We start from the raw sequence: 15,535 nt of genomic DNA on the forward strand, positions 1-15,535 counted from the left end.
ACAGAAAGGACAGGAATAAGTAAATTATAGTAATCCATACTTTGGAATTTTTAGCAGCCACTGGCAACATGGTACCAAACAAGCACAGAGAAAGATCTAGAAAGAGGTACAGTAAAACATTAATAGCAGCAAATCTTTGTTGGTGATATTGCTAATTTAAAATTTCTAAATTATTTTCAGGGTTTTATAAATCTTCATTTGGCATAACTTGCCTTCACCACCAAGGAAAATAGTTTGAGAGGGAGTATACTTAGTATTTAAGAGCAGGAATCTAGGAGCCTCCTTGCCTAGATTCAAAACCCAGTCCCATACTCACCAGTGGTATGACTTAGAGCAGTCTGGTAACCTCCCTGGCCTCAGTTTGCTCATCTGTACAATGGGCATCATAATGGGTTGTCATGAGTGGGCACTGGCATATGAACTGGTGTACATAAAGGGCTCACATCTGTGTGAGTGTGTGTGTGTGTGTGTGTGTGTGTGTGTGTTTAAGAGTTCTTCAAGGTCGAAGAGTTTTGTTTGTTTTTTTTAACTTTTAAAAGATCATGGGGAAAAGAATTCCCATGCCCTGAGGTGAATCATTTTCTTGGTCCTGCTGCCATGGTCTGATTCAGTAATGGCTCCCTCTGGGGCTCAGTCTGGTGCTGGGGTGGAGACAGGCAGAATGAGGGTGCCTGGGCCCTGCTCTTGGGAGTTTGTGCTCTAGTTGGGGGCCCCCCATCAAGCAGCCCAGAGTGTGATGCAGGCTCTGAGGTAGCAGATGGTGGCACAGGGCAGGGAAGGTAGAAGAGGAGCAAAGGGAGGGTTGGGAGCTTCAAGGGTGGGGCAGTGGAGGCTGAGGGTGACCTGGAGGCCAGGCAAAGATGGTCAGGCTCAGCTCCACGGCTGCCACAGCCCACTGTGGGAGCCACACCCAAGGCAACTCTTGAAGGGAATAAAAGCACCCAAGGGTAGAGGGGCAAGATACCTTCCCTCAGACCTCTCTTGGCCTCAACTTCCCCACACTGTCCTGAGGGAGGAAAGTGGAACAGTCCCATACCCAGCCTTATATTTAAGGGTGGGGATTGATCTGCAAGGCAGCCTTTGTTGACAGGACCAAATGCCTACGAAGAAGTACCACAGCCTGTCCCATCACTAATGAGCTCTGTCCATGAGACCCCAGTAGACCAGGTTCCTTAGAAACACTACAAACAGGGGTGCCAGGGTGCCTCAATTGGTTAAGTGCCCAACTCTTGGCACTTAAGGTCATGATCTCACTGTTCGTGAGTTTGAGTCCCACATGGGGCTCCATGCTGATGGTGCACAGCCTGCTTGGGATTATCTCTATATCTCTGCTCCTCCCCTGCTTGCACTCTCCCTCTCTCTCTCCAAACAAATAAAATTAAAAAAAAAAAGAAAGAAAGAAACACCACAAGCCTCTCAAAAACAATTTCAGACCAGGTACTAAAACTAACCCCCACCCCAAGTCCTAGATAATGTATAATTCCCATGGAGAGATACTTCTATGAAAACTATACAATAAGATATTTTGTTCATAACACTCTCTGATGGCATTTTGCAACTTCCCCAAGTATCACTGCCTGAACCAGAAACATTGACTTGGTATAAAATACCTAACATAATATTTCCTAATCTGCTAAATATCCCATTACACAATAAGGTGTTATGTATCCCACTGATGGCTCCAAGCTCCCTGGGATGTTCCCATCCATCTTGCCCCACTGACTCACCACCCATCTTACTACCGTCCAGCACCTTCTGACTTCTATGGTCACCAGGCCCCACCTGCAGTTACAAAGGAGGAAGTGAACTCTCTTCCAAGCCCGAGTGGGTGACTTCCCCAAATCAGTTGACATGGGAAAGCATGTCGCCAGAAGTCACAAAATAGTCCCCTAGTGGGATGAAAGAGCGTGGCATCCTGGCTCGAATCATGACTGGACTCTGGGTAATAACCCAACGTTAACACAAGTTCTGAGGGTAGGCTGTGATGGCACAGGTTCCATGGCACAGTTTGGGGCTCTCTCTTTAGTGTGGTCTCAGGGACAGCCCTCTCTCCTGTGCCAGGTCATTATGAGTCTTTGACAGCCAGTGAGGCACTGTCAGGCCAATGGAACTGAATATAACAAATTATTCAGATGGAATCACAGGTGACCCTACTGTCACAGACTGATTCAGCCAGTAGTCACTTGGTCTGGGCTTCCCATTTTCCTTCTCTTGGCTCCAGTCACTGCCTTGTTTCTCAGCCAACCACAGAGAAGTACAAGAGGATCCTGGATTCCTGTATCCTGCCTTTTGCCAGGTCTACCTGCCCTGATTTCCCTGTGGTTGTGCCCCCAGCTCAGATACAGAGTTCTGTAGATGGCCCTCAGGTTGGAACCCAGGGTCCAATGGCCTGTCTAGGAAGGTCAGAGTGCCGATGACCCAAACCACATGACTGAAACATTAGCTCTCCCTTCCAATAGTATCTGTACCTGTCCTTGCTAAAGGGGTTACCCATGAAGAGTGATGTGATTCATGAGAAAGGGATACATGGTTTAGGATCTCCAAGGAGGTATCACTCACAGAATAGATTCTTCTGCAGATCTCGAGAAGAAATATGGTGGAACAGTGAAGTGGTCATGATGGTGAGTATCAAGCCTGGGAGGGAGACTGAGGCTAGTTTCCCTTATGCACATGATTATCTTTATTAGAAAAGGCAACCTAAGATCCTTTGTGGGGTTTCAAGTATTTTTCATAATATTTCTCTGGTAGTGTACCTGGGCTGTCCATTTACATTGAGGCTTCACTTGTCACCTATCCAGATCCCTCAGAACTTCCCTGGGAGGTGTTCTGCCTTTCTCTTGGTGAAAGATGCAGGGGAGGAGACAGTAGCACGCATGATCTACCTTTCAAGGCCACAGACATAGAACTAAACTAAACTCAAGTAAGACTGCAAATGAATGGACCTGGAGCACAATAAAATATATTTAGTGTCTATGCATGCCTGGTAAGAGTTGAGCCCAACCTCCTTACGAAGAGAACAGGCTGATCATCAAATCTTCAGATCTTTGGATTGAAGGAAGGGGGAAATACTGCACACAAGAAAGAACCTGCTTGTTGTAATTCGCCCTCTGTAGGTTTTCCAGTGGGATGATGGTGGCCTCCCAAAAGGTATGTCCACCCAGAAGTAATTAAAGTTAAGGAGCTCCAGATGAGATCACCCTGGATTATTTGGATGTGCCCTAAATTCCAATGACAAATGTCCCCATATAAGAACACAGGGGAGAGGCGCCTGGGTGGCTCAGTCAGTTAGTCAGCTCAGGTCATGATCTCACGGTTCGTGAGTTTGAGCCCTGCATCAGGGTCTCTGCTGTTCGCGCAGAGCCTGCTTCAGATCCTCTGTCTCCCTCTCCCTCTGTCCCTTCCCTGCTCTCTCTCTCTCTTTCAAAAAAAATAAAATAAACATTAAAAAAAATGGCAGGGGAGATTAGAGACACAAGAGGACAAGCCATTGGGAAGACAGAGACAAAGGCAGAGGTGGGAGGGACACAGCCACAAGCCCAGGAGCAGCTGGAGCTACCAGAAGCTGGAAGAGGCAAGAAAAGATTCTCAACGAGAGCCTTCAGAGGAGCTACCGCCATGTTGATACCTTGAGTTCAGACTTCTGGACTCCAGATTGTGAGATGATAAATTTCTATTGTTTCAAGCCACCCGGTCTGTGATCATCTGTTATGGCTGTCCTTAGAGAGTAACACAGGTTTAAATCATGGCCTTAATCAGGGCTGAGATGTTTAAATGTTTGAGAATCCATGAGGCTGTCCTGCAGAAGGAGGATATGAGAGGCCAGGTTTGGCCAGACCTCCCCTCTCGCTGCTGGTGACGAGAACACACGGGACCCCAGAGGAGGGACCACAGTGGCCGAGGCTGGGTGCCGAGGCCGAGTGCACTGGGCCGGGGAGAGATGCTCCAGGCAGAGGCTCTTGACCAGTATTTTAAACGCTGGAACAGCTGTCCTGGTGCACCCCCTGAGGCCAGCTCTGGCTAGAACCACTTCCCACACAGACCTGGAGCTCTGGCCCCGACTGTTCCTTCCCCGGTAAGCCACAGGGCACCCAACACCTCTCCCCACCGCCACCTCTCACATTCCAGCTGCCCCCAAAGTGAGCCTGCTCCCCACTCAGGCCCCACTCGGCCTGCTGATTCTCCCTTCTAGCTCAGTGGCATAAAAACGCATCCATTCTCCAAATCAGAACAAAGCTGGAATCCGCCCCAATGTGAGGGCCTCACATTCAGTCTGCTAGAGGTGTCAGGGTCTTGTCCCCTCTTTTTATGGCCGTGGCCAGTGCCCCTTGTGTCTGGGTGGTCACAGGACTGTCAGGGTGTCCCTGCCCCAGGACCAATGCAGAAATGCAAACCTGACCCCCTGACCCTCACTCTACCCCAGGTCACTCTCTCCTGGTCTTCCACATCCAGCAGCAAGTGTCCAAGGCTGGGCTGTGCCACAAGCTCTATGCCTTCTGACTGGCGTGTGCTCCCTGCCTTTGCTGGGCCATTTCCCTGTATTCACCTTTTTTTCTTCTTTTTTTTTTTTTTTAGTGTATTAATTTTGAGGCAGGGCAGAAAAAGAGGAAGAGAGAGAATCCCAAGCAGGTTCTGTACCATCAGTGCAGAGCCCGATGCAAGGCTCAAATTCATAAACCATGAGATCATGACCTGAGCTGAAGTGGGAGACTTAATGGACTGAGCCACCCAGGCACCCCTGCATTCATCTTTTAACCATTATGCACCCTGGAAACCTTGTCTGACATCCAGGCTGGCTGTTGAGGGGCTCCTAGGCTCCCCTGCATGTCTCTTTACCAGAGCCTTTGCCCCACAATGTGGACATTATCTGTTCAGGGGCCCTCATTTCCTCAGTCATGTTAGCAAATACATGCCCTGTACCAGGTACTTCTCAGCAAAGATAGGCTGGACCGAAGTACTCTCCTCTTTCTCACTGAAAAGGCAGATTAAAAACGGATGCAGGCTGAATACAAACTTAGGTGTGCATCTGCCAGAGGTCAAGGGCTAGTCCTGCACCTCATTCTTCCAACACTGGCCAGTCTGTAATTGGACATACCTGGGGGTTGGGCTGATGCCCCTCTGCTCCCCACTGGCCTGGATTTTGCTCACCCCTGTATTTCAGTGTATCAGGCAACGCGTGGCACAGAATGGGAGCTCACTGAATGCTTTCTTGAACGAAGGAGTGCTGTTAAGTGACTACATTACGGATTGCAAATATAGCATAACTACAAGTAGACTTTTAAAAACATATTTCAGAGGAGAAAATGCGATGGAGTCTCAAAGACCACCCAATGACCTTGGTTGATCATTTGTGGAAGATCAACGGGAAATGATCTGGAGCCAGAGCAATGTTTGCCAAAGGCCATGTCTGGCCCAAACGCAAATCATCTCTCTTAGCAAACCTGTATAGACCTGTATAGAGTGTCTTGATTTCTTCAAAGTCATATTTTGAAGGTGGAACTTCACACTGACCCTTTTCTTTTTATCTATTTTTTTTTTTTTGGTACGTTTCTTGCTAAACATGCAGCATATTTATCATAGAAAGTTATTTGCTCTGGGGGAGAGAATTCTAGTCATGCAGAAGACTTCATAATCTTCCCAAGGTTATGTGAATAGCACTTCTCTCTTTTGCCGGCCTGCCCCTCCAGCTTTCTTCTGGAGAAGTCAAATTAAAACTAGGCATCTGGTGAATGCCATTCTGTAGATAAGATAAGACAAAATTTAAAGATGTGTATAAAGAGCTAACAGAAATGAGCAGGATCCCACTAGATGGCCTGCGGGTGTCATGGGTTATCAGTGCTACTGGGCTGTGAATTGGCCAAGCATTTTGGCAGGCGTGCCTTGGGCAGACCTGGTCATGTTCTCTTCCCTGGGGCCACAGGCATGCTGCCAGACCAGAAGCTGGCCTAGCACATCTGCTGTAGGTTTGACAAGTGACAAAGGGGCTTATTTTGTAGCTTCCTCCCATAAGCCAATGACACCAGGGAGAGCATGAAAACCCAGCCACATTCCACCCGAAGCCACCATGTGCCCATGTCCTGCCGTAAAGCCCTCAATAGCTCACAGGGGCCCCTCTAGGGCTTGAGAAGTCTCAGGAACTTGGTGGGAGCTGGAAAGTCCTAGAAGGGGGCTCCAGAGTCTTTGCTGTGAGATGGAGCTAAGGCAACAAAGGCCATTTGCAGAGATCCTTGACCCCACCCCCTCTCGTGTCCCCACTACCTCAAGGGGAAGAGCACGCATTTGACTCAAGCTACTAAAATCCTTGACATGCCTTGTATGCTCAGTTTGTTGAAAGTATTCTATACAGGTTCTGGTTTCCATGCACAGTTGTATCCAGAACATGGGAGCCAATTCTTGCCAACTCTCTGTTTTCTTTCTCTTTCTCCCTTAGAATCATCAAAGGGAAGGACAGTTTGCTGAAGGACAGGGCATTCCCTCTACTGTTCACCTTGAGTAAGCCAGCCCCTGAATGTAGACCAGGGAAAATCTGTGGAAGAAGTCCAGACCCCTGAGGGTCCAGGTGCCATCAAATCCTAAGACCTCCTTCCAGGGAGAAGCAGAAGTAAAGTAGGCGATAAGTCTCTGACTCACTTCCCCTGTGGGAGATTGCCTGAGCTTCCGCCTCCAATCTGCAAAGTCAACTGGTCAGCTCAGCCCACTCCGAAGACCCTTTGGCACTCAGTGGTCTGTGATGCTTAGATCTTGATTCTCATCAACACTGGACCCCTCTCAACACCTTGTCCCAACACTTGGGCCAACTTTCAACCAGGTGAAGAGTTAAGTAAGAAGCCAACTCACTGAGTGAGGAATTTAAAGAAAGAAAAACACTGCTCCCTGACAAGTTCATGTGACCTTATGGTTTTCAAGGTAGCCCCTCTCTCATGATAGGCAATGGTTAATGCATGTGTGACAAGAGCAGGAAGCTAAGGTGGGCCTTCTTGCCCCAGGACCCAGGGTCCCTCAAGAATGGAAGGACAGCCTATGGTCCCAGGAAACCCCAGAAACTACTGGCAAAGTGATGTGGATATGAGCACATGATTTCTTTCTTCTTCTGGAGAGAGAGAGAGAATCCAGAACTTTCATCAGCTTTTCAAAAGGGATCTACGATTCTAAAATGGGTAAGAACCATTAAACTCAGCTAGGCTCATGGAGTAGAAAGTGGATCGGGGCTTTCCATGTGAGGATTTGAGAAATAGAGAAATAGAGCAGCACTGATGTTCCTGGGGAGCAGAGGGGACCAGCCCCACAGGCAAGCAATGATTAGACAGCCTCACTATAGCCTGTCTCAGTGAGATGCCCAAGCCCACCTGAGGGTATCACCTTGGGGCGGGGTAGGGGATGCTGAGCTGCTATGGCAGTTGCTCAGCTGGAAACCCAGCAGCCAGGGCAGCATAAGAGGGAGAGGAGGAGGAAGATGAACCAACAAAATAAAGGGTATTCTAACCTGGCGTAGAAACCTACCTCCTTCCTCCCCCAGTGGCATGGAGGCACCTGGAAACCTAGCCCTTCCCCACTTGCTCATTCTACAGCCACAACTGAAACAATGTGCAGACCATCTCTCCAATTCTTGCCATCTGAGCTGAACTACATGAGCCAAAGGATGACTGCTTTATATTGGTGAGAGATGATGGTACTCGTTCTGCCCATTTTGGAGACCAGTAGGTGTGAAAGTACTTTGGAAAATTGGGTCTATTCTTTCATTTATAACTTAGTTCTTACTTGGCTGAAATGAAAGAGAGTTACCCTTGTTCTCCCTGACCCTCTTGAGCATCACCTGCCTCTACTCATGGACAATGGGGCAGGTAGCCAAAGCCTAGGTCCCCCGCGTTCACCAACCAGATACTGGTCAGCACGCCTGGTATCCAGCCAGTATTGTCTGTACTTTTGTCATTGTAGGCTTTAGTGATACAGGATGCAGCTTAACTAGCTCATCTGGGCCCTTTTTAGGATTTTTATTATTTTTTTTTTAATGTTTATTTTTGACAGAGAGAGAGCGCGCGCGCGCGCGCGCGCGCGCATGAGTGGGGGAGGGGCAGAGAGAGAGGGAGACACAGAATCCGAAGCAGGCTCCAGGCTCTGAGCTGTCAGCACAGAGACCGATGCGGGGCTCGAACTCACAGACTGCGAGATCATGACCTGAGCCAAAGTCGGGCGCTCAGCTGACTGAGCCACCCAGATGCCCCAGGATTTTTGTCATAATGTTACCAAGGCAGGGCACAAGTCACATCTAAAGTAGTTACATAAAAAGAAGCTGATAAACAAATGATAACAGATATAACTTGCTTATGTGAACCTACTCTGTGCAAATTGAGGTATGTTTCAATAAACATTTACTAAGTGTCTGTCTACTATTTGCTGGGTAGTCTGCTGGACCTGCATGGGAATAAAAACAACTAAGATGTGGCCTTGGCCCTCAAGAACTTTATAATTCACTGGCAAGAGATGGGCTTACATGCTTTTAACTGTAAGCTCCTCCACCTCAGGTCAGCTCACCTCCCCATCGCCTCTCCTTGGGTTCCGGAAAACTTAACAGTCTCCCCAGCCTCATGCTCCAGGCCTCCCTGCCTCCCTGGGAACCATCTGCAGCTCCCACCAACCCCGTCCCTGTCACCAAGCACACTAAACCACTCGTCACTCCCACCAAACGTTGCTGTATGCTCCTGTGTGCTCCCACCCAGGCCCGCAATCTTGGCACTATTTCCAAAATGGCCAGGAAACAGATGTTACAGGAACAAAAGGGAGGAGGCCGTGGTCAAACAAGTCCGATAGCTGCCGAGCTAGACAGGCTTCTTTCCTTCCTTCAAAGAGGAAGACAGTGCAATTTCTCCTACATCTATGTGACCACTAAACTTTTCAAGATGGCGCATCTCCTGTGACAGCGGTCAGCTCGGAATGAAGGCTGGATGTGGAGGCCCCCCAGACCCTCTCTGGCCCTGCCACTGCTATGCTCAAATGTCAAGCTGGGACAAGAGTAGTGAGAAAAACAGACATGACGCCTCTGCTCCTGGAATCCAGTGAGGAAGATAGATTCTAATGGAATAGTCTCGCAAGTCTAGAATATAAATATACAACTATAGGAAGAGCAAGTAAAGTCAGAGGACTCTGAGCCAGCTTCTGGCAGCAGGCACACATGAGCCGAGACAAGCGGGTGAGGAAGAGACACAGTGGGGAAAGGCAGCCTGTGCAAAGACTCTATAGGGGGAAAGAGCCCATGCTGTCTGAGGGGTTGTAAAGGCCAGTGTGGCTGGGGCCCAGGGGCCACAGGGAGGCCAGAGGAAGAAAGTCCTGGGAGGGACATCCTAAGGGGCAGTGGTACCATCATATGTGTGTTTCATAAGACCTCCTGGGAGAGTGGAGAGCAGACTGGTGAGAGGCAAGGAAGTCTGCGACAGGCCAGGAAGGGGGGCAGTGCAGTGGTCCACGTGAGAGAGGGCGGGGGTGCAGGGGGCAACACAGGACAAGGGCAGCACAGAGCTGTACAGGGTGTAGAACAAGTGTGGTGTGAGGGAAGCTGCTGCTCACACTGTGGATGCCAATGACACTCTTCTCTGGGACAGAGCAGAGTCAGGGATGGTCAGCTGGGTTGTGGACTTGGAGATGTCTATGAGGCATCAAAGCAGAAGCATTGAATGTGCTACTGAAGTAATAAAGCACCATCTTTTAAAGTATATTTTGAAATTCTAACTTTTTACCAATTCATAGTGGCCATCCCACTCGACCCAGTCGGGTTGCACAGAAAATGTGAAGAGACAGGGGCGCCTGGGTGGTTCAGTCGGTTAAACATCCAACTTCGGGTCAGGTCATGATCTTGCGGTTCATGAGTTCAAGCCCCACGTCGGGCTCTGGGCTGACAGCTCGAAGCCTGGAGACTGCTTCAGATTCTGTGTCTCCCTCTCTCTCTGCCTCTCCCCCACTCACACTCTGTCTCTCTCTCTCTGTCTCAAAAATAAAGAAACATAAAATAGTTTAAAAAAATAAAGAAAATATGAAGAGACAGCTGGAGATTTCTCTAGTCTCCATATGGGCAAATCCATCGGACCCTGGGTGGCAGCTGTCCCCTGCCCCCAGCCTACAACAAGTTCATCAACCCTGAGATCAATCTGGTCATTTGCTGTCTATGTGCTTGAATTTGCCAGGAACTTTTTGTTTGCACTTTGAATGGCTCTTGCACACAAAACTCTCAGATAAAATTCCATCTGTGGTTAATGGAAAGATCTGCTTAAACGTTGCATCACTGCTGGAAAGAAACCTGAGCTTTGATTAAACTCTGGGGGCAAAGTCCCATCCGGCAACACAGAATGCCTGCTCTGGTCGTGGAAATCACTTCCAACTTCTGAGCTTAAAGCACTGAAATGAAGCCTCAAAGTGAAGGTTCCCATCGCCCCGGAAGGAGCCACCGAGGGCCTGCCTGATAACATCTTTATCCTTCCATTTCTGTCATCAATCTGGCTGAGAACTGAAGGGAAGGGAAGGGCTGTACCCGAGTCATCGCACTAAAATGTAAGGGTTGGAAGATGTAGGCAGCCACGCCGAACTATAAGCCAGCTTGGAACGAAATCAGAACAAGTAATTTAAAAAAAATTTGTGAGCCCTTACAGCCATTGGCCGATGCTTCTGTAACATCCACCCTTCTCCAGACTTTTGGCACAAGAACAAGTTAAAAACAAATGCTTTCAGTTTGCTTAAATGATAGCCCTTGGAAAAACCCAGTGACTGATACTGCATGCGGAGAACAGTTGGGCTGTTCTCCCGAGGAGAGGGCTGATCCACAAAGCACTTGGAGTAAAATGGCCCTTTTCAAGGGTGGTAAAAAAACAAAAACAAAAACAAAAGAAAAAAAAAAACCCACCAAAACATCAAGTGAAGGTAATTAAGAATTCAAAGAAAACAACAGCACAACTCTGGTATGCGATCCATGCAAAAAGATACTTAATAAATGCATGTGCGTGCTCACGCACGGGTGGCTAAGGAACTCTTAAATATTCCCTCCCCGCTTGTGTTTTGCTTTGCTTTAACAAATGTACACTCTCTCAGCTCTTTTGTGAGGTAGGGGTTGACTGTAAATTCCATCACTTATCAAAGTGCTCTTACACAATAGGGACTGGAGCTAATTAAAATAAAATACCATCTGCATTCGATCGGACTATACCGGAGCCCTGTAACATTCATTTCCAGTTTGGTCATTCGAACCCAACGGCGACTCTGCATTCCAGTGTCTCTGAATAATATTAACTCATCTTGTCCTTTTCATATTAATACTAATCACACCATCTCCAAACGCCAAGGTGTCACAGAAATGCTTCGCTCACGTAGGAAAGCGTTCTGGCGCGCCGCGAGGAAAAGATAACACTAAACACGTGGGTACACCAGCTAATTTTGCCCAATATTTCATCAGAAATGACGAGGCAGAGTAAATATTAGTTAGCCAGACTGACAGCTAATTGATCTGGTTTGTATTCAACTAGACTGATATAAACAGAGGGATTTTGCTTGCGATTCTGAATTCATAATTGGTTCAGATGTCTATATGCTTTCCCGGAGGCTACAAATTTAATTAGTGCTGTGAGAAAGCAGCGGCCAATCGCATGGAAGTCACAGGCAGGGCTGGAATGTGCAGGCTGTTTACCTTTTCTCTCTCTTCTCTAGCGGCAGGATGCTTTGATAGCAGCCTTGCAAAGCTTATTAAGAAGTTCTTGTGTAAAAAGGACTTGTATTTGAAAAAACGTAACTGCCATAGCCTTTGCTCAGAGAAAGTCTATCCTTTCTCTTCCATTCAAGGACACAACTGATCGCTGGGAATGGTTTGCCCTCGGTCCCAAACTGAATGTAGTACTTTGAGTGCACCTCAAGTGAACGAGCCCAGCACCTTAGATGATGCAGCAGAGGCGGGTCTGGACACTCCCACCCCACGGTGCTCAAGCCTGTCTGGACTCCTTCTCTGACGCCTCGAACAATCTCATGCCCAGCTCCCATGCCCTGCTCGGCTGGGGACTCACCCAGGTGGACGCCCAGGCATCTCTGCATTCCCTTGGGCACGGGGGTACCCAGCAGGTGCACAATTAATATTTTTGGGAAGGAAGGGAAGAGCAGCCAAGTTGAATATCTTTAGCCGTTCTAAAATTTAGTCACTTAAAAAAAAAAAAGGATGTCTATAAAACTCAGGTCCTATTTCAACTCTGCCTTAGTTCTCTAACAATTGAGAAACCAGCTTAATCCTCAGAAGGACCTGTGGAAAGGGGCCAAGAAAGGCGCTGCCCCAGTATCTTCTCATTGCATAATTATGTTGGGGTACAGGGGCTCCCCCATTCAAATGGCTTGCCCCTTGTTGTAACTATCTGTGTGGTAGCAATTTACCACAAACTCTCAAGGCTTCAGATGAAGAAAAAGCACATCATCTTCACAAGACAGAGCACCGTTTGCTTAGAAGTGAAATTGTGGAGGGCCATGGCAGGAACTCCCTTTCTAGCTCAGAAGTTCTCAAGGCTTTGAGAGGTGATGCTGTTGTGAGGCACCCCCTGTGCGGCCTCAAAGAATCCAGTTTCTTTGGTGACCAGCACAGAGAACCCCCTTCCACTCAGTGTAATACTGACAGAGGCATCCGGTCTGCTCACCCTTCTCCAACTGCCCCATTCTGTGGGAATTGGCAACTACAATCTGGCTCTGCTTCCAGGAGGAAAAAAAATGTAAATATATATACCAGCCCCTTTTTAAAAACATTCCTTCCAGTTCCATGGTGTGAACACACATAGGTATAATCACAGCCCCCTATGATCAGATGAGAGGATGTATGTTAAAGTACTCAAGCACATAGTAGTCCCTTAATAAGCATCAAATTCTCTTCCCTGCTAGGAAGGAATAATGGGATTAGCATAATGTTTCATATCTACTTCCTTCATTTAAAAAATTTTTTTAATGTTTATTTTTTTTAAATTTTTTTTAACGTTTATTTATTTTTGAGACAGAGAGAGACAGAGGATGAACGGGGGAGGGTCAGAGAGAGGGAGACACAGAATCTGAAACAGGCTCGAGGCTCTGAGCTGTCAGCACAGAGCCCGATGCAGGGCTCGAACTCACGGACCACGAGATCATGACCTGAGCCGAAGTCGGCCGCTTAACCGACAGAGCCACCCAGGCGCCCCAGATGTTTACTTATTTTGAGGGAGAGAGCACATGCATGTGTGAGCAGGGGAGGGGCAGAGAGAGAGGGAGAGAGAGAAGATCCTAAGCAGGCCCCACACTGTCAGCACAGAGCCCGATATGGGGCTCGAACCCACAAACCATGAGATCATGACCTGGGCCGAAGTCAAGAGTCGGACACTTAACCGACTGAGCCACCCAGGAGCCTCATATCTATTTCCTTCTATCTATCCACCCATTTGTTCGCCTACACACCAATAAAATGAACTCAGAAATATGTACATGTCTGCCTTGTCACAGTCCAATTACATGAATGGGTTCCACGAGGACCACTTTCTCTTGTGCTCGGAATCAGAGCATCACAAAGGTAAGCCCTGGAGAAGGGTGTGGCGGGTACAGTGTCCAGGGATAAACCATCTCTCCCATCCATCCGTGGCTCAGCCAATACAAAAGGAGCTATGATTTTCAGTTGGGGGTGGCCTGGGACAACACCAAGAACCCATTTCTCCATGGAAACTTTATTATAAATATTCTGTGGGAATAGCTGAAATAGTATCGTGAGCCAGCTTGGAAGCTCAAACTAACATTTTAGCACATTGCTTTCACGAGAAGGCGAGTTCCATGTTCTAAAACTATGATTTACCAATAGCCTCATTTGGGGCTGCTACCGCTTCTCACATGAATTTCATTTTCCCTCATAGCACTCATCACCCTGTGATAGATCACATATTTTTCTACTTACTGCCTCATTTTCTATCAGCCTGGCCACCCACTCCAATGACACCACTATGGACAGAGCCTGACACATTGCTGGGATTCCAGAATCACCTGCTGAATGAATGGAGTCATCAAAAGCTAACTTGACCATCTTCAATTTGTAAGCTTACCAGGATCTGTTTTGACTGGCATTTGTGAAACATTAGTCTCAAATCTATGCAGAAAGGAAGTATCATTAACCACCCAATAAACATGAATTACATGAAAACTTAAACTGTCAGCCTCTTTGCAAATTATATTTGTCTTACTCTCAAAGATCACATGAACTTTTAAGGGGAAAAAAGTTATATTTACTGCCCAAGTTTTAAAATTTATGGTAACCATTAAGACATGTGTTATGACAACCGCAAAAACATCTTTCGGCCCAATCTCTAATTTAATCATTAAAACACTGCTTTGAATTCCCTGGTCTTTTTGCTGTTATGGGTGATATTCAGATATTTATCTCCTCTAATTACGGTGCATTCTGTTGATTTCTAAAGATGTAAAATATCAACAGATCTATACTCATTTGATTGTTGCTTCAAACTGAAGCCAATTTAAATTCTCCAGTCTGACAAGGGACCAAATATTCTGAGCATTCAGATGGTCTGATTTGTTGCTACACATCTGTCTTGTTTTATTCAAAGTGGACAAAGAAAACTAACGACCATGTAGAACCATATTAAAATCAAGGCTCAGCTCTTTTTAGAAGCACAGACCCAAACGAAAAGCAAACAATGCTCTAGGCCTTAGGAAAGGGTCCTGTCCAGAGAGTAGAGATCCATACCTGGGGGTCCATCCTGAGGAAGGTATGAGGGCCTCTGCTGCTCAAAGTCGATCTTTTAAAGGTTTTGCTATGATAAAAATGGTAGTAGTTTTCCAGGTTTCCAATCTGCAAAACAAGAAGCGGGACACTATCAGTTAATACAGTCTTACAAACAGCTTCAAAAATCCTCTATCCCACAAAAATCTTCCCTTTCTCTTAGAGACTCATTCTGCTCCCAAAGGAAACATACCCTCCGTTATGCCTTCCCACTCATCTCTCTGGCATATAGTTGGTGTTTACAAACATGACGGTGGATTTAGACAATCCTTTTGGGATAAACAACACAGGGTCGTGTTTCCAGTGAAGCAAATCTTGTATTAAGTGCCTATCATTTAAAATGTGTACTATCTTGGCCAAGTTTGGTAGACAAGAATCCATGTTCATTTAGGGCCAAGCATCCCTGAAGTAGCTAAGTTAGTGTCAAGTCAGGCTTATACCAAATTATTCATTTATAAACAAACTCCATCTTCTCCACCCCACGGGTAAACTGAAAGATCTAAGAATGAACATTCGCTCCCAAGCAAAACAAGGGAGCCAAAGAAAACACGCACGTCCATCTGCTTGGGGATTGTGAAAAGGTCAGATGAGAACATCCAAACCCCCAGGGTGTCCCAATTTTCTGCCAGGGGTGGTTTGTCGAGACAGATTTCAGCTTGAGGGCTGGACAGAACCAAGAGAAGCAATGGATGTGGCCTTCGGGACAGGCAGGCTCTCATGCCTCAGTGACCCTTGAGTATCAGGACATTGTTCTCAGAAGACCTGCTTTTTGTTCTTTCA

General features: G+C 47.1%; 1 protein-coding gene across 2 annotated transcripts in view; it reads right to left on the reverse strand.

Moving 5' to 3' along the window:
* Positions 1-15,535, reverse strand: part of PCSK6 (proprotein convertase subtilisin/kexin type 6) — a 191,294-nt gene that overhangs the window by 125,878 nt on the left and 49,881 nt on the right. For both annotated transcript variants that reach the window (XM_019460080.2, XM_019460081.2), the window contains exon 2: positions 14,720-14,824. In XM_019460080.2, the coding sequence (XP_019315625.1) occupies positions 14,720-14,824 (105 nt within the window). The remainder of the gene's footprint in view (positions 1-14,719; positions 14,825-15,535) is intronic.

This window comes from Panthera pardus, unplaced genomic scaffold (assembly GCF_024362965.1).
Source record: "Panthera pardus isolate Hobbes unplaced genomic scaffold, ASM2436296v1 HiC_scaffold_24, whole genome shotgun sequence".
NCBI classification, from domain to species: Eukaryota; Metazoa; Chordata; class Mammalia; order Carnivora; family Felidae; genus Panthera; species Panthera pardus.